This window comes from Marmota monax, unplaced genomic scaffold (assembly GCF_021218885.2).
Source record: "Marmota monax isolate L192 unplaced genomic scaffold, Marmota_monax_Labrador192_F-V1.1 WCK01_AAM20220418_F8-fsc00122, whole genome shotgun sequence".
Lineage (NCBI taxonomy): Eukaryota > Metazoa > Chordata > Mammalia > Rodentia > Sciuridae > Marmota > Marmota monax.
The window spans coordinates 4,042,290-4,065,997 of NW_026695223.1; the positions used below are offsets into that span (position 1 = coordinate 4,042,290).

A 23,708-nucleotide genomic window follows, 5' to 3' on the forward strand; every position below is an offset into this window, starting at 1 on the left:
CGGGTCCCCAGGGTGAAGGATGCTCCCTCCCCACTGATACACACTTGGAGGGCTATTCCCCTGGGGCCCTTTCTAGGGGCTGTGCCAGTTCGGGTGCTGGGTTGAACAGTGCCCCCTAAGTCCGTGCCCACCAGAACCTCAGAATGTGACTTCACCAGGAAGTAGGGTCTCTGCAGATCTGAACAGGTGAACCCAAGGTCATACGACACAGGGTGGCCCCTAATCCCGTGACTGGGGCCCTCATAAGACGGAAATCGGGACGCAAACGTGCGTTTGTGGATGATGAAATGAAGATCTAGTCACAGGGGACATCGTGCCAAGATGGAGGCAGAGACTGGGGGGTGCCTCGATGAGCCGAGGGACACGCAGGGTGGCCAGCCCCTTCCAGAAGCTAGAGAGGGGCAAGGAAGGATCCTCCTTGGCGTCTTCACAGAAACGCGGCCTTGCTGCCCCCTGGATTCCAGACGTCTGGCCTCCGGATCGTGGGAGAAGGGATTTCTGTCATCTGAAGCCACCCAGTTTGTGTAGTTTGTTTGAGGAGTCCCCAGAAACAATTCCAGCCTCCTCAGCCTCAGGCAGGACGGATGAGGCCGAGGCCTGGCTTGAGGGTAAGGCCCTGGGCTGTGGCCTGGCTGCCCACCACCAGCCCAGGCCTGCAGTCAGACTCTAAGGTTCAGCATCCCAATCTGTCTAATGGGCCTAACAGAATGTTGGTGGGGATGAAAGGGCCCAATGTTCATAAAACGCCTTTGTGATTCTGTTTTATGAGTCAGTACAACGCCTGACTCACGGCAAGGGCCCAGTAAATGTGAGCTATCGTCACCCTTGCTGCTTTCCGAAGACTTTACCTCCACTCTATCTACTCCAATTTGAAGTTTTCCTTGAATTTCTTTTACAGTGAAAGCAAAGTAAGCCCCATCCTTTCTCTCAGGATGGACATTGGCACTTGGGATGACACGTGGCACAGAGTAAGCAACAGATACCTCCTGAAGAGTGGAACAGTCACATCTTGTCTCAGAATCTCACGGCAGGAGGAAATGGCTCAGAGGCATGACGAGGCTGAGTCACCCATTTGAAAAAATCCAAGGTGAAACTTCAGGAGGAGGATGTCATTTCATTGAATTTGTCCACACTGGGACATTGGCGATGCGGTAGCTAGCTACAGAATGTCCCCCAGTGATCCCTGGAATCACAGGAATCCACAGCCTCACAGAGTCTCCTCTCTCACTGTACCTGGGCTGGTCAGCAGAGGTGACAGTATATCACTTCCAGGATTAGGTTACGGAAGACTGAAGCTTCCATCCCAGACCCTGGCACTCTCTACCTGGGATTGCTTGTTTGGAGGAGGAAGCCAGCTGAGCAGCCCTACAAATGCCCAGATGGTGCAGCTTGCTAGCAGCTAAGTGGGTGGGCATGGGTGTGGGTTGTTCAACATGACTATAACTAACCACCCAGTAATCAGCTTCCAGATTCCTGACTCTCAGATACTCTGATGTTTAAGTCACTTAACTCTGGGGTTCATTTGTTACACAGCACTAGCTAACTGATACAGGTGATGAGATACAAATGGCTAGGGGATTGGGATTAGGACAAGATTACAAAAATGGAAAGAATTTCAAGGTTCAAGGGGCAGAGAAGAGGCCAAACCCAGATGGGTTGGCCATGAGGAAGGGTCAGACAGGTTCTGTGGGTCTGAGCATTTGGTCCAGAGCCCAGAGTGGTGAGAGCCAGAACCAACCACATTGATGAGCAGCAACAGGAATCAAGACTCAGTGATCCTGGGTGGAGCTGTTGCCCTTTGATCTTGTATAACACAATTTCCAGCTGGACTCACAGTTGACCAAGCTAGCCCAGAGATCATCAAAGGCCCAATGGGTGAACTTGCCAAGAATTAGGTTAAGACAAAGATCTGGGGATTACTGGTACCAACAAGATGCAATAGGATCATGATTATTTTTGGAACCACTCACAATCTTCTTTTGTGCCTTTGAGATGCCTAAGTGTTGTAAGCTGTGTGCCAAGCTGTGCCGCAGTCTGGCTGGGCACAATCAGGAGCCACTTGTCAAAAGAAACTAACTTTATTTTTAGAACCACACACGCCAAACAAAACAGCCTCTCAGGAAAAACCCTCAGAGCCTCAACTGCCACCACCTGCTTTCCACAAGCCTCTCTCTCCCACACCAGCTTCTCTCCACCTCCCACAATCCTCCTGCTCTTGAGGCCGATTGGCTGGGTCACGTGGGCGGAGCCAAAAAAGTCCCCCAATGAGCAGCTCCGTGGTCTGAAAGGGCAGGGAAACAGCCCAATGAGCATCACCGCAGAGGAGCCAATCAGCTAGATGTTGCTGGGGCCGCTGTGAGCCAATCATCAGCCGGCAGCTGGAAGTTTGCTGGGGCCCCTTCGGCTGTGGCTCTCAACAAAGCTGGGCATCAGAACTGGGTTCCCAGGCCTCTTCCAGGCAAATTGGCATTTCACAGGGCAGTGGAAAGATGGGGGCATTGGCTGTGTCTGTGCAGGCGTGACCTCTGATCCAATTGGCAGATATTTTTTGAATGCCAACTCGGCTAGATAGGAAGGAACTTGGAATCATTCCGTGGTCCCATTACAAATGCCCACTGCCTGTCGTACCGACCTGGGCTACTCAGAGATAACCAACCTCAGTTGGCCAAAGAAACAGTATTCCTCTCACAGGTCAGGACTCCACTTGATCTCAGTCTTGGAGCCCTGAAAAACACTCCAGGTGATTTGAACCCTGGGGATGGTAGGGTCCTGTAAATGGTACTGGTCTTTTCTCCAGTCCCACAAAGGAGACCAAGTAGGGCTCTCCACACCCCATCTTTTTCAGATGGTTGGTTTCTAGGCAATTTGATGCTCTGCAAATGTGAAATGAGACACAGTAGGGCCTGCTAGAGAGGAGCCCAGAGCCAGGCGCCTTGGGTTCAAATCTCTGCTATTACTAGCTGCAGGACCTGAGTCCTGTTATTTCATTTCTCTGAGTCTCGCTTGTCCCGTCTGCAAAATGAAGGTAGTGATAGTGTGTGCCCCAGACGAGAGGAGAAGGAAACGAGTTCTCTGTGTAAAGCAATCAGAAGGACTCTTGGCTCACAGGGCAAGCATGGCCCTCTGTACCATCAGGACACAGGCAGGAGCAGCCCGGGGTGCCCTCTCTGGGCTCTTAATTCAGTTGTCTGTCGGGGTTCACTGGAGGCAGATGCTGCTCCTCTTTGAGGACTTCATAAAAACAAAGAATTAACTCCTGACAAGTAAAGCATCCTCATGGAAACTGAACCAGGTCCAGGAAATAGTGAACTTGGGCAGGATTATATTCCTACAGACACACACCTGTGTTCCCCTGTGATCCACTGGCAACCCTCCCTGTTAGGGACATGGTCACTCTTTGAGTCGCTGAGAAAAATGTCTCCGTGGGCCCAGGATGATCTAGGTGGGCTCCAGGAGAGGCAGCCCTTTCAGAGAAACCTAGGAACGAGCAGGACTTTCCAGGTAGAGAGAGGGTGGGTGCCCAGGGGAGAGCAGGGTCAGCGGGCACCGGGGGAGGGAGGGCATCAGGATGCCACGTTCAGGGTCATGCAAGGGCAGGTTGGGTGCTTGCGCCCCCCTGAGAGGGACGGGCTCCTGAAATGCTGTGCTCTGGACACCCTGCCTGCCTCTCCCAGGCCTGTCCTTGGAGAAGAGGCCAAAGTCCGAAACAACCAGGGATAACAGGAAGCATGAAGCTCTCGGGGGGGCTAAAGGGGCACAGAGTCAACGACTGGGGGCAGATCATCACAGGCCTCTACACCCAACAAAGGAGGCGAGTGTGTGGTCTGAAAGTGACAAGGAGCCACAGAGAATTCTGAGCAGACCCACAACATAGACAGATTTGCACATTAGCACGTTCTTTAGGCCCTGGTGCAGAGGGCTGATGGGTGGATGGGAGGAGAAACTGGAGGCTGGGTATCCTCTAGGGACTCTGTTGAAGAGTCCATGTCCAAAGGAGAGACAGGGATGGCTGGAGCCAGACGGGGCAGTTAGGAATGCATGTGGAGACCTCCTTCAGGAGAGGTCTAGACGCAGAGCGATGGTACTTGGGAATTGGCTGAAGACAGAGATTAAAAGAAAGAATCAACACTTTGGCTATTCTGGGTCTCTTGTTCTTCCAAATGAACTTCAGGACTTTTTTTTCCTAGTTCTATGAAGAATGTTATTGGTATTTTGATGGGGATTCGACTGATTTTGTATGTTGCTTTTGGTAGCATGGCCATTTTAACAATATTAATTCTGCCTATTGGAGAACACGGAAGGCTTTCTATATTCTAAGGGTCTTCTTCAACTTCTTCTTCAGTGTTCTATAGCCTTCACTATAGAGGTCTTGCCCTCCTTCATTAGATTTACTCCCAATTATTTTATTTTATTGAGGTATTGTGACTACCTGATCTCAAATTATACGACAGAGCTCTAGTAATAAAAATGACATGGTACTGGCATCAAAACAGGTACAAATAGCAATGGAATAGAATAGAAGACACAGACAAATCCATATGCAGTCATTTGATACTTGATAAAGGTGCCAAAACATACATTGGAGAAAAGTCAGCCTGTTTTAACAAATGGTGCTGGGAAAATTGGAGACCACACGTAGAAGAATAAAACTAGATTCCTGTGTTTCACCCTGAATAGAAGTCATCTCAGAGTGGATCAAAGACCCAGAAATTAGACCAGAAACTCTGCAACCGCTAGAAGAAAACAGGTTCAATACTCCAACATATTGGTACAAGCACTGGCTTCCTTAACAAGACCTCTAAAGCCAAGAAATAAAACCAAGAATCAATAAGTGGGATGGCCTCGAATTAAAGATATTCATTAACAGCACAAAGAAAGAGCCCATGGAATGGGAGGAAACCTTTGCCAGTTGCTGCTCTGACTGGGGATCCATATCCAGGTTACATAGATAACTCAAAACACTTAACTCCAAAGGGGCGGGGGACCAATCAATAAATGGGCAAACGAAATAAACAGATGCTTCTCTAAAGAAGGAATACAAATGGCCAACAAATACATCCCACATCCCTAGCAATCATGGAAATGCAATTCAAAACTACATCGAGAGTGTATCACTCTAGTTAGAGTGGGGATCATCAAAAATACAAATAATAATAAATGCTGGTGAAGATGTGGAGAAAGGGTGCTTTCACACATTGCTATTGAGGCTGAAAGTTAGAACAACTTCTTTGGAAAGCAGTGTGGAGATTCCTCAGAAGACTGGGTTTGGAACCACCATATGACCTGGCCACCCCACTCCTTGGTATTTATCCTGAAAAAATCCTCACACAGGCACATCAGTGTTTAGAGCAACACAATTCACAGTAGCCGAGTTATGGAACCAACCCAGGTGCCCATGAACAGATGCTGGGGTAAAGACAGTGTGGTACACATACACAACGGAGTTTTACTGAGTCATAAAGAAGATTGAAATTATGGCATTTTCTGGTGAATGAATGGAATTGGGGAACATGATGCTGAGTGACAAAGTCAGATTCAGAAAGTCAAGGGCCGCAAGGCGCGCGGTGGCCCACTCCTGTAATCCCAGCAGCTCAGGAGGCTGAAGCAGGAAGACCGCAAGTTCAAGGGCAGCCTTGGCAACGTAGCAAGGCCCTAAGCAACTTGGCAACATCCTGTCTCTAAACCAAAAAATTAAAAGGGTTGGGGTTGTGGCTTGGTGCTTAAGCACCCCTGGGTTCAATACCTGGTACCAAAAAAAAAAAGTCAAGGTCAAATGTTTTCTCTCAAATATGGAAGACAGACCAAAATAACAGGGGGAGGTAGGGGAAAATGTCTTGAAAATAGAAGGGAGATGAGTGGAGGGGGTGGAAGAAGAAGGAGGAGGGACAGAGAGAGGAAAGGTGGAATGAATTGACCAAATCATGCAACGTACACAGGAAGATGCCACGGTGAGTTCACCTTTATGTCTATTTATAAAGCACCAATTAAAAAAAAAAAACTATAAATAAGAAGAAGGAAGACCAGTAGAGAAGAGGAAGGGGAACAGGGAGGAGGGAGAGGAAGGACTGGAGACCGAAATTCTACTCCCTGTGTGTACGGTTAGGTCAAAATAAGACCTCAGCATCGTGTGGGACTCTGACACCTGATACAGACAGTTTTAAAAGAGTCGAAGACGACGTTGAGGTTTGTAAATGCTGATTTAAAGGCCGTGGAGAGTAACAGGCAAGAGCAGAAGTACTTGAGGACAGTGACCTCGGCTTTCCCAAGTCCAAGGTGACCCCCACTCCTCAGCGTGGCTCAGGGGGTCTCCCTAGGAGCTGGGGTGTGTGCTCATCCTCTGCACAGCATCCACGCTCCGTTAAGTGCGGCTGAGCTGGATTAAGGGGCTTTCAGACCCCTTCCCGTCTGGCTCCTTGGCACCTCACTGGTCTTGGGGTGTCCAAGTGTGCTGTGGGGTCAGCCCAGCACGGCGCACGTCCACCCTCCCCTCTGGACACCAGCACCCCGGGCTTCTGCTCCGGCCCCTGTGATCTTGGGTTGGAGTCTGCATGTGACCAGATGCCAGGCAAAGGACACGGCTGGCTTGTGGCTCTGGAGGTGGAGACAAAGAGGCACCAGGGGCTGTCAGGAGGCTGGGGGAGCTGCCGAGGTTGGTGAAGGAGTCTTATGAGAGATGATCTGGGATCAGAAAGGCTGATTCAGCAGTGTTGGGGGAAATGGGAACTCTTGGGGGGTGTTTCAGAAGCCAAGTGTGGGGCAGGCAGAAGTGCTAAGGCCACAGGGTAGCATTTAGAGTCATACACTGGGACTAACTTCCTCTGACCCAGGCAACATCTGACCCTGTGGTCAACTAAGCTCCCCAGATCCTTTTCGGTAATCTTTAGTGAAGTCTGATCTCACTCTCCTTGCACTGGAGAAGCATGAAAAATACCTGTTCTACGTGTAGTTCCCACCATTTTCATGAAAATAAAACCAGTGAAAGAGCGAGCTTTTGCTCTTTGAAACATTAATTAAAGGCACCACGGTTTCCTTATTTAACTGAGGGCTGCTACCTCATCTGGGATTAATAGCAAAGCAAGCGAGTCTTTGTTGTGCTTGACAAAATGATTAATTCAGACTCTAGGTGAATTTTGGTTTCTCCACAGCTTTTGATGTGCTAAGATTCCCCAATGAGAACAACATCATCAATTACTTAAACAAGCCACCACCTTGAGAGCGTAATTATCAGTGAGGCCCAGCCTGCTAATTGGCAGACAGAGAGACTCAAACTCCAAGGCTGTGGCCTCAACCCTGACCTGTTCTCGGAGGAACAAGAGTCCTTTAAATTGTAGCATGCTCCTGAGGATCTGGGGCAACTGAGTTATTTTTCCACCTCTGCAAAACACAGCTCGGGACTTGTGTCCCTGGAACCCAGAACCTGTGGCTGTGTTTTCTCGCATCCTGGCGGGCAGGGCGTGGGGGATGGCAGAAAGGCGCGTCCAACAGAAGCAGCAGCGTCCTGCTCAAGAGCCAGATCAGACTCTCCAGCTCCCAGAAGGAGCCAGATGAGGCGGGGGCTGCCCTGGGGCTGCCGCAGGATGGAAGCCACATCTGGGCTTCTGGCCCCCTGACGAGAAGCTGCGCAGGTACCAGAGGCAGCTTCGAAAGTTTTCGAACATATTTAAATGTTTAGATTCAATGTTTTCCCTCTGCATCCTGGAGGTCATCTTTGGTGCTGGGTTTATGCTGCTTCTCTAGATCTCACTGACTTTTCTGGCAGGAGGTGGTTAAATTCAAATAACCAGTACTTAAAAAAAAAGTATTTCATGAACACCAGCCACTCACTGGCTGGACTACGCATTGCGGTGTGTTCTGGTTTTGACGTGGAAGCGAAGGTGGCACGTGTATTCACGTGCGGACACCACGTGTCTCTGTCAGTCTTTTTCTTACTGGGACAAAAGGGTAGGACACTCCCAGGATCCTTCGGTGCCATCTGTGTGTGTGGCAGAGAACCAAGAACAAAGCCCGTGCTCCCACCTCTAGCTCCAGGGCTCTGCTTGACAGTCTTCTGGGAAATGGTCCTCTTTGGAGGTCCCTGGCCGTTTTTTGTTTACAATCTCGTTTTGGCAGAAAACAGTGAGCACCAGGCCCATTTGCCATTTGGGAGTGGTGTTTAACAAATACGGTATTGAACACCGAGAGTCAGAAGGATAATCAAAGCAGAAATTGTGTATTTGAGTGGGTGCGTCCTGTGGCAGGTCCTGTGACACTTCTTTGCTGTGAGGATCCTAGAGGATCATCATGTACATGCTTAATGAACCATTTGCTTTGTGCTGTTGGATGTCTGTCTGGCCCATAGGCTCTAAGTGGCACGGATCAAGGTCATTGGCAACCTGGCATGTGGCACCCAGCTCCGTGCTGGCCTGTAGGAGGCGTCAGTGAATGAATACCTGTTGTCCCCACGGTTCTCTTTCCTGGTCACACATCAGTTAGCATCAGCCCCCACACTGCCAAGGACCGCTACTGAGACTTCTCCCCTTCCTACAGGGAAACCACCATTGTAGTTTGGAATAAACCCAACGTCAAATGCAGAGCAGCTCTCCATAGTTCTGAGACCACGAGATTCATGGGGACCAGCCCTCCATGCGTTCTCTAAGAATGGCTGGGATTTCCTTTGTCATTCTCTGGCCACGGTGTCAAGTTATCAGTCAGGCCACAGAACCTCAGTAAACAGACCTCATTTTCTGCCACGGCTTGCTTGGAACAACCTTGAGGATCCCCGTTTCCTGGAAGGGTCCATGGACCATGGATGGCAGATAAGATCATTATAAGGGGCGCACCGCACCCTAGAGCTCTTCCATCGAAAAGTGTTTAGTTTCACCTTCAGTTTTTATTGATGGAAGGGGAACTGATTTGACTTACGCTTATCACTGGGGTTTCCTCTTCAAATAAATGCATTGATTTAAAGGAAACTGGGAAGTAGGCAAAAGTTCATGCCATTTTCAGACAAGGCCAAAATGACCAAGGTGCTCTACAAATGACTGGCTTTAGAAGATTTAGATCTTAGACTCCCGGAGACTACAGGACTTCCATTGAGTTTCTTGCCCTGAAAACTTAACATAAAAATGGAAAAGTTTGTTCACTCTCTGCACTGCAGGGATCATCAATGGGGTAACTTATTTCTGAAGTTGGAAGATTTTCTGTAAAGTTCTCTTCTACTTGCCTTTGAGACACTAGGGCTACCAAAGCAAGATGGTGCTGCAGGATGGTGGAGCTGGGTGTGTGGGCTGCAGGGTCGCCTACCCTCTTCCCAGTAACCTCACCATCCAGTCCTGTCCAAACAGAAGCCCAAGGCAACCTGCGGTGCTCGCCAAGGCATTTCTCCTTTTCAGACACACCCAAAATAAAATCTGGATCTGTATGCTTTAGAAGTTGGTGAGAGGACCGAATCATGGCTCCCAAAGAGGTCCAGTGGAAGCCACCTTAAATGACAAAAGGCATTCTGAAGATAAGATGATGTTGAGAATCTTGTGGAAGGGAGAATATCCTGGATTATCTGGGTGGGCCCCAAGTGTAACCATAGGGTCTTTGTTAAAGGGATGCAGGGGTACCATGTGAGAGAAGGCAGAGCATTAACTAGGGGCAGAGATTGAACTGCCCTGGTCACAAGCCAAGGGGGACCAGAAGGAACAGCCAGTTGACTTTACACCAGTGAGACAGATTTGGGACTTCTGGCCTCCAGAACTGTAAGGGAATAAATTAGTGTTGTTTTAAATCACTGTGTTTGTGGTTATTTGTTATAGCAGCAATAGGAAACTAATACAGTTGGGAAAAATTAGCTGACTTTAAAAAATGCCTTCAATTTCTGGCAAGATTTACCGTAGCAATCTTTTATATAATGCACCACTATACATTTAAGGTAACTCTAGTTACGAAGAACCTGATTAATGAATTTCAAAATCTGTTTATTTCTAACAGGCATTCACATGGCTGAAGAAGTATCAAATATTAATTGCATGACATTTCACAATGGTGACACGTGATACTTTTGTATCATTTGAATTCATGGATTCAAACATATTTGGTGTGTTTCCATCCATTGCAATTATTATTTTAGTGATGGAACTGTCCAAGTCCTGCTGGGGTAAAGCCAAGGAGTTAGTGGGTTGGTTCTGGAGATTCTAGGGGAATATCTGATCCTTGCCTTGCTAGTTCATGGCCACATATTTTGGATCTCTGCTCCTGCCTTCCCTGAAGTAAGTGTGTGTGGGGAGATATCTTCATCTGGGTGGGGAGTCGTATTTTGAATAATTATATACTCTACTGCATCCCAGGGTTTCTGGCTTGAACAATCAGTGAACTGTGTTGACAATGATGTTGAGGAACAAAAGATTTAGAGGGAAAATTGAAGTCAGATTAGATATTTATATTTTAAAATGCCCAGTAGACATTAAAAGGCTGCAGTTAAGTTGGAAGTTGGGTAAAAAACACGAACTCAGAGGAGAGAACGGAGCCAGAGGTAGACACGCAGGGTCCCTGACTCATGGCGGGAGGCACCTACAGCCATGTGACTAGTGGAAGGAAAGGATCCACAGGGACAGTAAGGGGCAGCCCCTCTGGAGGGAGGGGTGACATCATGGAAATAGAGAGGAGTGTTTGCAGGAAGTGGGTGCCAGTCAGCTCTGTCCAAATGCTACTGAGAGTTCAAGTGAAAAAGACCAGCAGGAAATCCTGTGATTGACAAGCTCAAAGCCATCAGTGAACTTGACCAGGGCATCCCAGGGAAGCTCAGTTGGCACTGGTGGAGGAGAGGCTAAGGATGCAGAAGGGGAGAGAACACACTAGGTGCTGCCTTCAAGGAGCGTCCCGGGCAGTGAGGAAAGGCAAGCAGTGTCCAGAATTGAGGAGCTGCCTTTCTTCCTCTGAGATGGGAGACGCTGGGCTACGCTCGTGTCCTGACAGGGATGATCGAGTAGAAAAGATGAAATCAGTGCAACAGGAAAAGAATAATTGAGAAGAACGAGTCACCGGTGGGCAGAGGACAGAAGCGAAGGGGTTGGCGTCAGAGAGACAGACTCTCTCTCTTCCCCTCGGTTCACCAGTGGTACTCGGATCACACCTCTGGTTTCTGAGCAACCTGCCTTTGTTCTCCATAGACTTGCTGCGTGTTTTCGTGGGGTGGTTTATCCACAAGTCCCAGCCTTGAGGAGAGCAAGGAACCGGCTAGTGGACCAAGTAGACAACTGCACCTTTTGAAATGTGGCCAACCTGGCTTTACCCCTGATGCAGTGGGGACCCCAGGGTCTTTATTTAACCTCCACACTTTACTCTCCCAAGCAGTAAATGAGAATATTTCTACTTTTATAAGACTGTTGGGAGGTCACCCAAGACTGTGCCTAAGAACTTCACCACAGGACCTAGGACATGGGAACACTGAGACCTATTGTGAATTACAATAGTAACGATTATATAACTTGTATGTCTGTGTAAATGTAGAATTGTTTTTCTTATGTGATGACAGGGTTGTCTTAAGGCTCATGATTGCACTGACTATGTTTTTGTGGCACTTACACTATTAAATAAAGAACTCAAGTTGGCTAAATTCTTATATATTTATTTAGTAGTCCTCTATTTTCCCCCCAGAGTTATGAAGATCATAAACTGCTGCCTATTTCTGAACTTTTGGGAACACATTATAATGACTGTCACTAAATCTTTTGTACAGATTTGGACAGAATTAGAAAACAATAGGAAGGTCTTGCAACTCCAAAATATTTATTCCTATTACTTATAGCACATTTTATATTTAGAGATTCCCTATTAGAGTGAGATTATTAGACCACAATGAAATATTACACTTTGAAATGTGTGAGATGAAACTAAAGAAATACTCAGAGGGAGATTTATGGCTTTAAATGCATTCATTCAAAATAAGTGATCTAAATCATGAATAAAATAAAAGGAAAAAATCAACAAAGTCAAACCCAGAGAAAATAGAAAGAAGACCATAATCAAAATGTGCACATAAATTAATGAGGTAAAAAACAACAAAAAGTTGGAAATGATCCACAAAAACAAAAACAAAAACTGGTACTTGACAAGATTAATAAAACAGACAAACCTATGGCAAGACTAATCAAGAAGCAAAATGAAGGAAATATCATGACCTCAATAAAGGATACCTATCAAAAATCTCCAGCAAAACCTCACACTTACTTTTGAAACAGTAGATGTATTCCTATAAATCAGGAACAAGAGACTCACTCTTATAGCATCCTTTTTAATATTGTACTAGAGACACCAGCCAATGTAATAAGAAAAGAAAATGAAATGTGAGGCAAAGGCTTTAAAAAGAAAGAGATAAATTGATATTATTTGCATGAAATAGAACTGTCAATGTAGGAAATCAAAAAATTTCTACATGTAAATCAGTATAACTAATAAGAAAATTCAAAAGGATCATTGACTACAATATTGGTATTTTAAAAATGATGTTCCTACAAATGAGCTATGCTCATAGCAAATATATGTAAATAGCAAAAAGATACTCTTCATGCACAAAATAATAAAGTGTTACTGAAGGACAGAGAAAATAGAGAGACTAAACATTCATAGGTGAGAAGAGATAGAAATTTGAGCAAAAAGCGCTAGAACTGTGAGGGAAGAAACCTTGCTTATTGTAATTCTTTCTAGTTTTTTTCCTCTTTACATTTTTATATGTTTGAGATCATGTTCTCTACAATTTTTCTGTTTTAATAATGTTGATATTCTCTAAATTAATTGATAAATTTAGTGCAATTCCAAGAAAAATCTCAACAGGATTTTTTTTTATCCAATTAGACTAATTAACTCTAAAATTAATACAAGAAAGTAAGATAAAAAATGTTTTAGAGCTATAATAATTAAAACAGTAAGGCATTGGCATAAGCTAGAGAAAAGGATCAGAAGAGACCCATGTACCTACACCACCAAGGTACTCAACAGAGAGAGGTGGCGTGATACCTGAGAGAGAAAGGCGGTGGGGCAGTAGGGCACACTGTCCCTTTGCCACCCCAGGGCAGGGGCAGGATCGTTTATCCAGGATCCCAGGGAGGGAACAGTCTGATGGCCACCTCTCCTGGTAGACCCTGTCTCAGCATTCCCTCTGAGGTTGATTTCTCTTCCCCAGAAGCTGGGAAGTTCCTCTGAGCAAGAGATACCAGAATTTCATTTCTAGGGGGAAATGCCTATCGTTATAGTTCAGTAAAGGGACATTCTTCTTTGCAGGTGGTAGCTTAGGGGGTCGTCCAGCTGCTACCGACACAGGGCCAATGTGCACCGAGTGATTCCCAGCCCTCGGGAAAGCTGAGAGCAAGGTCTTGAGGGAAGGACAGGGAACCAAAAATGGCAATGAAAGTGTCCTAGCAGACCTCAGTGCTGAAAGGGGAACCGAGAGGCTCACATCAACTGCTTCAGGGTCTTCCCAGGAACATCTGCCTCGAGGCTTGACTTAGGCTATTTCTGTCCTTAGAGTTTCTCACTTGTGCCTGTGAGGGAGGAAGTGGGGGGCGCAGAAAAGAGAAGCAAAGGATATAATCTCAACCAACAAGACTATAGATCATTCTTAACTAAATGAATGGAAGCTATTCCAAATTCATCTACCCATCTCCCTCTCTGTGCCCACACATGGGGAGTCAGCTTGTGGTCACCTACCAATGATGGCTCATCTTCTAACCAGTCCTTTAATCAGCCGGGAGAAGTCAATTCTGCCTGCACCTAGATAAGCCACAGTGGAAATGGGAAGGAGAAAGAAAGGAGATGAAAGAGAGGGGACAGGGAAGAAGGGAGGAAGGATTTCAAAGTTGGGAAATATTTTTGAACTCAGAAAAGAAGCAATAACAAAATATTTTTTTTCTAATAATGAAAGAAAGAAAGACGTATTGATGTGTCTACCAGATTAGGAAAGAATTTCTATGAAAGCATTTGGTGAAATAGGAATGGGACAGTGAGATGAACAGGGGAAAACTTTCCAGAAAGCATTTGGTATTACATATCCATGTTCAAACCCAGTGATTCATGAATTTCAGGTTTGGAACATCTTTATACACAAAATACTGGAAAACTCAGAGGCACTGAGATATTCATTATTGTAGCAGGACTTAAAATAGATAAACATATTGAGAACAGTATAAATACTTAACAATACATATAATTTAGTTAATTATGAAATATCCACAAGAGGAATACTATATAGTCATGAAGATAGTATTCATAGAGGTTTAATAACATGGAGATTTTTTGCTTATGTTAAATGTACAAAGGTAGACATATAGATAAATAAAAACAGAAAAAATATAGAGAATCTGATCTCAAACATATAATAATTCACAGAGGAAAGAACTAGAAATAATTATAATAAAACAACAGTATGTTTTCTTCCTGATAGTTCCTCCTAGTTTTTTTACTCAAATTTCTGTCAAGCACTTTAAGATCTACCTTCTGGAAACCCAACAAATCTTACATTCTGCTCCTATTTCTTAACAAAACTTTGTTTTTAAAAGAGAGCAATTTAAGGCCCTGCTTCTGTTAAAGCTTCTGATGTGATCATGACTTTTTTCAGAATTGCTGGTGAGACCTCGGAGAGCCAGGCATCATGACAAAGGGCTTTTCTTCTCCAAAGAGTGGGACCCTGACTTCCCTTAGTCTAAGACCATCACTATATTTATCCCAGGAAAAGTGTTACCTTCCAAAGAACTCTTCACCCTCTCAAAGACATCCACAGCCTCTGCCATCTGCAAAAACAGCTCAACAAATAGGAATTCTTTGCTCTTTTTGATTCATCAAAAACATCCCCCAGTTTATCGTGAGTGGCTCTGGGGCTAAACATGGGCCTCACACCTACGTTGAGTCCATGAAGAGATGACATTGTCTTGAGGAAAATCTTTGACCTTCAAAATTTGAGCTCGATTTTGAAAGTGATCCCTATGGTTCAGTGTGTTTTGAGAAGGGACAGTATAAGTTTATCCACCAGAACCTCAGGACACAGTCCTGCAGTATTTAATGCCTGCTTTAGTTGTGAAAATCAGACCAAAGAATGCTGTCTGAGGCTATCTACACTTTCAGTTGTCATTTTCCAACTGAAGTATCCTTAATGTAAACAATGACAGATGTCCATAATCATCGCCGTGTGACACATTCACATTAATTCCTGTCACACGAAAGCTGTTCTAAATGTCACAACACGGGGATGGCACATTACCTGCTTTTCACAGTAGCATCCCAGGCCACCTGTACATTTTTGGATGGCACAGGAATTAATGACACAATTTGATATAAAAAAATTTCTTTGACAATGACAAGTTTTAAAGTAACAAGAGGAAATTCTTAAAAAAATCTTTCCATCAACTGTCTAAAACCCATCCATTGGTATTCCTGTGTATCGCTTTCCTAGAGATGCCACATCACAGTACCCCAAACTGGCTGCCTTAAAACACCAGAAACAAGGAACCCCATCATTTGGATTAGGTCTACTTTAGTATGATCTCGTCCTAATGATGATGTTTGCAATGACCCTATTCCCCCATAAGGTCTCTCTCTGACATCCTGGAGGTAGACTTCCACTTCACTTTTTGAACTTATCAACCCCAATACAAGTGGAGTCCATGGATTTGGGTGCAGAGCTGTAGAGACAGAAGGCTGTGTGTGGACCCTGGGGCCAGACAGCAGGAGATGCGTGTGCGGAGAAGGAAGTAAGAACAAGACGAGATTCTGCTCTAAGTCTGGTGGCAGACTTCTCTCCCTGCAGATTTGGGTGCAGGGACTGTGGTTACTGATGACGATATTGGGCCAATCCCCAGCTGAACACGCTCACAGTCTGCACTTGAATCCAGGCTGCAGAGTGAAGTTTGTGGTTGCGGCCAGGACACTCTCTGCTTGATGCCATATGTTTGAAAATGTCCAAATTTTGTGCAGAGACACACGGGCAGTGTTCTTGTAAGTGCAGTTACATAATTAGGGCATGGACTTGCATAATAATTAGCATGTGTAATTAGGCACAGACTTCTTGTCCTTTAATTAGACAATCAAGACATCTAATTACAAAATTAAGATGTAATTACGTGGCCCAAGATCTTCATAGTTCTTTCCACCCATTAGAGATTCCATTTAGAAAATAATTCACACACACACACACAAAAAAATTGATGAAGAAATCAACATAGACTCCCAATCTGAGGACATTAAAGAAAATGTTAAGTGATCTTTCCCCTTGGGTGCAAGGGTAGTTGCTTAAAATATCATCACCCCCTTGAAAGAACAACTTTCACCAGCTATGCTATGCGTCAACCTTTGGTACATGCACTAATGAAGAGGAATATTGGCATGACTAATCGGTGTAATTCACTGTGGCTCTGGAGGAGGGTTTATAATTACACTTGAACATGGACTTAAATGTGACGTCCTGGGAATTCATTCAAACCTAATAATGCCCCAGATGGAAATCTTAGGAGAGCTGGGAGGAGAAGTACCCTCCCCATCACCCTGCTTGGGTCTCCCCTGCAGCCCCTTTATTTTATTTTATTTTTTGCAGGCTCTTTAAAATAGACCTATTATTCAGGATAATGCACACTCAGAACCTAAGTTCTGTTGTCCTTTCTCTGAATATCTGAGTACTGGCTGAAATGTTCTTAAGTGCTCCTTATCAGACTACAGGTGGAAAAGGTCAAAAAATGTAGCAAGTACTCCATCCTTGCCATAAGCGAGCGATTCTCCTGACACTGTTTTTTTGAGCTCTGGTGCTTCTAGGAAGCCGGATAATAGTGTTATTCCCTGTTATTTTGCCTTGCCCCTAAATCGTGATTTGGCTGATCTCTGCATGGTGCTGCACGCCCAGTTGGACGCATGGGTTTTTCTGAACTAACTGAACTTTCGACCTAACTGGCTGGCTGGTGAGGGATCCGAACCATATGTCCAGGTTTTTCGGAGCCAGTTCTGACTTTAGCTGGGTTCTCCCTCTGTTCCCATAAACTGCTAAACTATCCTGGTAATTCCAATGTTGTGACAGCCACGCTGCACTTCTCAGACTGCCGCTCTCTCCTGGGAAGTGGCACAGAAATCTGTCGGACCACGCTTCCTGATTTGGGGTTAAGACAATCTGCTTTCCATATGGTCTCAGGCCAGGAAAACAAGACTCGAAGGGGTCCTAAGCGGTTGGTGACAGGATCTCCTCTCTATGGCTGGCCCCTGTCCTTCTTTTTCTTGTGACGAGGGACAGGTTATGTATGGAGGGGAAGTCAGTGTTGATCAACAGAACAAGCAGATGCACGCAAGACTTGTGTTCTGCCTTTGCTGTTGTCACCTGCCTTTCCAAACTCATGGCAGGTTGATAGGCAGAGGAACCGAACAGGGTAAGGTTCCTTTTGGGAAGTTTATTGATGGGATTCTCAGGGAGGGGGGGGGGCAGTCAGACCCCCTCATCCCTCAGGCAGACCCAGCCCTGAGGTTTTGGATCCCTTGATCTTTAACCTGCCACTCAAGAAGAGGCATTGCTGAGTTCCCGTCCTGCCACAGGACTCTGTCCCTCAGTTGCCCTTAGATGGGTCAACTCGGTGCGTATTCTCCTGTCCTTCCTTCCAGGGAACTCAAGATTTCTGATTCCTAACAGGGTCAAAGTCATGACTCAAACTTGAGTTTCTTGGTGTTTGAACTTGGCTTCTCCCTCCAGGTACTCCACATCGGCATTCTCAAGGCTGGAGGAGTTGGGCGTCCCACATCCCAGGCCTTCTCCTTTTATTGGCAACTTGACATTCTTCCGCCAGGTAAGGCCCTGACTTGCTGAGGCCGGGGAAGTTCTGTCGTTCATCCATTCACCCCAAACCCCATTTATTGAGCATGGAAATACGCCAGATCCCGGAACGCAGCGGTAGAACTCATACCCTCAAGTGCACCACCAAACAATGGTGTCCAACGCCGGGTGGGAGGTGCCCTGGGCTCGGTTGGGCAGTACAGATGGTAGCTGTGGTTCTGCTTTGGAGGAGAAGGAGATGTGTCAGGGCAGAATCATCCTGGGGGAGTTCCTAAAGTAGGGGGTCCTGGGGGTGCTGTAGACAAGGATACCATGCCAGGTGAGGAGCCACATGTGAGGGGACACAGCAACAGGAGGGGGTGGCAAAGGTCAGCCAGCTGCCTGGAGCACCTAGAAGCCAAAGATCAGGGAAGGAGGCTGAGGATGGAGGCTGTGTGAGGGAGACGGGCGACACACCTCAGGCCAGGAGGGCGAGCAAAGGATTCTTCATCCACCACCATCTCTGGGTAGTAGAGGGACATCAAAATAGAACAATACTCAAGGGACAAGAATCTAAGTGTCGCTGACATGGAGGCTGATAGGGAAAGGGTTTGGTGCGGGGTGGGGACAACAGCCAACAGAAAAGAACATGGGGACAAAATTAAGAACTCTGGTGACCAGTAAGGTGCAGAGGATTGAAGGGAAGATGAGTCTAACATCAGCCTGAGTCTTGATGCAGAGAGTGCCCGTGGGGTGACCACAAGGGAAGGCTGGGGGTCGCTGGTGCGGCGAGAAAGCATGCTTTATTTTAAGTATGTCACCTTTGATCTGCCAGAGCGACCTGCAAGTGGAAATGGCCAGTACCTATTTCTAGATACACCCAGGTCCCCATCACCTACAGTTTTGTTTGCTCTTCCCTCACGTTGGATTTCTCAGAGGGCTGTTGGTTTATTCTGCCAACTCAAGGGACCCAGACACCAGACCCAACATCAGGAGCCAACAGATCCTGAGTATGAAGAGCCACACAAGAGCAGGAAGGAAGAGTTTGGGTTAACCCTGATAATAACCCCTAACACTCTTGGCCACTTCCCCTGTCCCTGCCCTGCAAAGTCTGGCCTTTGGCGCTCGATAGAAAATGACCACAACTATTCCTGTCCCTTTTCCTCCCAATTTCCTTCCCAGTCCTCTCGTCCTTTCTCTACCCTTCACTGTGGGCTGTTTTTCTCTTCCTGGCTTGGTTTAAACACCTTCTTCTCTCATGGCTCTCTCCAGGGTGACCAGTTCACAAGTCTCAAACCCACAGACAATAGCTCATTGAGGCTTCCTGTGGATCCTTGCAGCAAGTGTGAAGAAATTTAAAAGTGTCAAAATAGAACAACAAACCAGATAGGAAACGTAAAGAAAGTAAACTTCACACGGAGCTAGGGGGAAATGATCTGCCGGGTTCCACTGAGTCATTAATTTGGTATTAACATTTTGAGGGGAACAGTGTTAACTGTCGATGTGAGGAGAACACAGAGCCGCTGCCTCTGGATGACTTCCCACATATGCTCCTTCTCAGCCGTCATCTCTGTATGTACTAAACCCTGCCAAGCACTTTCTAGAATGTACTCATTGCATGGCTTGCTTTTCCATTCACATAATCTTTCCTTGATAGAGAACTGACTTGCACTTTGAAATTCAATGGCGTTAATGAGAAGAGAGCATGCATCTACTCAGGAAAGGAACTATCCGTTTCTAACCCCTGACTCTCCACTCCAGCCCTGTGCACCTGCTCATCTACTACATGCCCACACCACATCTAGAATTTTCCACCCACGCCCACCCAACCCAGGTGCATTTCATGTACACTTCACTCCCACCACATCTGACATATTCCCACCCCAACCCACGGGACTTCCCCGTGCCTGCACACACACCCATCTCCATCACACGACCCTAACCCTACAGCACAGTGGACCTAGGATCATCTGACCTCCACCCCGCCCATCCCATGGGCATCTTTGGTACACTTCACCATGAGATGTAAGTAGCGCCTCATCCTAAAGTTACTCAAAGGTTCTTATGTGCTGCTGAATATGTTGGTTTTAGTTAAAATCTCACTTGGATCACAAGAATTCCAAATATGTAATGATTCAGACGGACGCAGTGGAAGTTCACAGACATAGGCCCATGAAGAGGGACTTGGCCAAGAATGATAGGAACAGGAACCAAATCTCAGAGGGGAACATTACAGTTGAGAAAGCAAACCACTTCAAATATTTTAGCAGCAATTATCCACAAATAGTTTAAGTCCTGATGATCTCCTCTGTCCATTAACGCAGAACTGCTGAGAGCTTTACTTGGCAGAATTTTTTTAAAAGTTATCCATTTATCCCATACCCCACAGTACTTGAAAGCAATATAACTTCAATTCTTTTTTTTTTTTATTGTTTATATAACTGTGTTCTGGCTGTTCCAAATCTTTTTTTGTTTCTGAATAAGTTTGAATAATTGAAATGTTGCTTCATCTTTTTCTCACTATAGTGCCCTGTTTTTCCTCAGGGTTTCTGGGAAAGCCAAATGGAGCTCAGAAAACAATATGGATCTCTGTGTGGGTAAGAACGGAGCTTAATTCTTCTATCTATCTTGGTTTCTGAATCCTGAACTGATGTAATGTCAAGAATGGGAGTGCTACAGTATTTCTATTTTTCAAGGGTCCACAAAGGGGGTTCCTGGCCGTATAGACAACGTTCCTAAAGAACCCCTGGGTGGGGGGTGGCGGGGAGCACCTTGCAGCCTGAAATACACTCTAGGCCTTCAAAGCTTGCTGGACTGGGTTCCTTTATCTCCACTTTCCTACCACTATGAGAAGGATACACTGGGACAATGTGGCCCTCCAGGCCTCAAAGCAAGAAGGTCAATTTGCCTTGATGACCAGGACGGGTCTCGCCCCATGAACTCATGAAAATCTTTCTTGGACCTGTGTGGTTCAACCCTAGGGCTACAGTGCCCTGCCAGCAATACTATTATCATACAATTTATCATCCAGTCCAGGAAACTTTGGAGAGTAAAAGGAAATGCTATAATTGCTTAGGATAATGGTAGAAACCAAGACTGTCCTGAAAACACTGGGAAATATGGCCCTGTGTGGAATAACATAGCTCTTCCCTTTACTTTTCCTGAATTTTCTCTTTTTATGCCTCAGAGTGTGCTCCTCCGTTTCTAAAAGTCCAGATCTGGTGCACAAGCCCACGCTCAGGCCACTTTCTCTATTCAAGATTAGCAGGTGTGGGCTGGGGATGTGGCTCAAGCGGTAGCGCGCTCGCCTGACATGCGTGCAGCCCGGGTTCCATCCTCAGCACCACATACAAACAAAGATGTTGTGTCCGCCGATAACTAAAAAATAAATATTAAAAAAAATATTGTCTATACGTGTACAGTACACATACAATTAAAAAAAAAAGATTAGCAGGTGTCAATCACACTGGTCTTCAACTGTTCCTCCATACCAGGGTCCTGTCCTTACATAGCTTCTCCTTAGTCACCAGGTCACAACTAGTGGCCTTTTCCTGATCCCCAGGTCAATGGAAACTTTTTTAGGGCATTCATGTTCTGTTGTTAGACCACTGCACAGCCTAATGGGGTCCAGTGGTTTGTAAGCCTTTCTGCTCATAGGATTCGGGGACATCTGTTCTCTCAGTGCTCGTTTTTGAAAAGAATTGGCTTCTACTCTGTGGAGATGGCTGAACCCAAGAGACCCACAGTTCTGGCTAAGCATTTCTATCTACTCCTTGATTTTTTTATGATTCTGAAAAACTAATAAATTTTTGTATATTAGTTATCCTCTATTACTTTGTCATTTCTGCATAACAACCCCCCCAAAAGAAAACCCAGTAGCATAAACCACAATTTATTATCTATGTCTAAACACTGGCTGGAGTGGGCCCGTCTAAGCCCTGCTTGGCAGGAAGGCCCCTCTAGACTTCCTGGTGGGTCTGCTTGGGAGGGGACCCGTCCTGAGTCTGCTGTTCACTCTCCTCCTCCATGAAGAGCAGGCTCATCAGGGCAGAGTCTTCTCATGGCAAAGGCAAAGACTCAAGAGAGCAGGAAGCAGTGGTTCACCATGTTAACTAACATCAACTGAATGAAGTTATGTGGCCAAACCCAAAATCAGGGGTGGAGGCACAGTGTGAGCCTTGTAAGGCCAAGGCAAGTCCTTTTGCCAAGCCTGGTGTTAACGGTGCAGTGAGGTTTGATGGGCATGTGGACACAGTGCTCATCTTTAAATAAGAAGCAACTCTACCTCACCCTATGAGTAGTTCAACTTGGCCTTCACTTAACTTTTCTTTCTTTTTCTGTATGACAAGGTTGGGACACAGAAGTGCTTAGCCATTAAGCTACACCCCAGTACTTTTTTCTTTTTTCTTTTGAGACATGGTCTTGATAAATTGCTCAGGGCCTCCCCAAGTTGCTGAGGCTGGCTTTGAACTTGCCATCCTCCTGCCTCAGTCCCCCAAGCCACTGGGATTTCAGGTGTGCACCGCCCCCCCAGTTTAGTTTTCTTTTTTGTGCCCAACTTCTGGCTTTACCCGGGTAGGCACTCCATCAAGTCTTAAGGGATTAGACTGTTTACCTTTCTCTTACTCTTGTGCTTTCTATTACTTTTAAAAGGTTCTCATTCCAGCTCTCTCCTTCCAATAGTCTCTTTCTACATTCGACTCGACCTTGGCCTTGGGGGCTGTCTCCTATGTGTTGAAACGGAGCACTGACTCAGAATGATAGTGTCTTCACCAGCATTAGAAAAAGTCCTTTCTGAGTTTGAATATAAGGAATCACCTCCCTCTAGTACTTCTTAATCAGATTTCTTACATAGTGAAAACTCTGGATATTTTTAAATAATTTAAAACGTCAGGTGCAGAGTTTAAAAAGCACTGTGCTAACTGATGTATGTGTGTGAGGGGTGGGGAGACAGGTGGAGTGAATTGGTTTCCTTGACAACAGGATGTCCAATCAAATTTTTCCCCAAACTTTACACAAGTTCACACAATTTATCCTTCTTATTTCAAGAAAACTTAAATCATAGAGAATGATTTCAAATGAGGTTGTGGAGATCAAAATTGCAGTATCATCTCTACTCTTTGTTCCCACGTCTGGTGAAAAAGAAAGGTGATGGCATAATTTCTTCATACAAAGCCAATGACTTTTTCTCCTTTAAATAAAGAAGAAGAAAAGCCATGAGATGCCAACTTCTTTGTAAATGGGTCCTCGCCCGGGTCTCGAGCAATCTGGGTCTGGGGCAAAAGTGGCAGAGCTGAATGAGGCTGTATCTAGGCTCCTTTCTAACTCTAAATAGTACTTTCTTACTGCAAAACGGTTTTACAGATTGGGAATGTCAAAGAGGACGACATTCAACAGACAGCAAAGAACCTTCTTTTAGGAAACAATGTGGTTAAAATGACATTGATTTTAGTCTGCTTTTATTATTAGGAAATAGAATCCCATCTTGTCCTCCTAAAACTTGAGATAATAGATTGATTCCTCATTTGGCCAGTGAAACCTCACACTATGGACACCATACAAGATCGCTGGGCCCTTAGATGATGGCAAGCCCTTTACCCACAGAAGAATGTGGGTAGCAAGGGTCTCCTCACTGCTCTGGACCTGACAGCCAACCATGGTGACTATTTGTGCTTATGATCTGGTGGTCAGGGCAGCTCAGTCAGGGGTCAGGGCTCACAAGTAGAACAGGCTCCGCCCCCTTTCCCCTCCCACTCAGTGCTATGTTGGAGAGGGGGACATGGCTGGGGAAGGATTCTATCAAGAGGGAGTGATATCAGTGTTCATCATCACTACTGCCACTGTCACCACCACCACTGAGAACAAATGTCTTTACCAAGCATCTAACTACATATCCTGCTTTGCCAGGCTCTGTGTAGATATCACCATACCCAGGGCCTCTGCCTCTTTGAACTTGCATGTGAAGCCA

At 45.7% G+C, this 23,708-nt stretch overlaps 1 protein-coding gene across 2 annotated transcripts in view; it reads left to right on the forward strand.

The window, feature by feature from the left end:
• Tbxas1 (thromboxane A synthase 1) overlaps positions 1–23,708 on the forward strand; it is a 217,743-nt gene that overhangs the window by 76,378 nt on the left and 117,657 nt on the right. For both annotated transcript variants that reach the window (XM_046434075.2, XM_046434074.2), the window contains 2 exons: positions 17,681–17,774; positions 20,285–20,337. In XM_046434075.2, the coding sequence (XP_046290031.1) occupies positions 17,681–17,774; positions 20,285–20,337 (147 nt within the window). The remainder of the gene's footprint in view (positions 1–17,680; positions 17,775–20,284; positions 20,338–23,708) is intronic.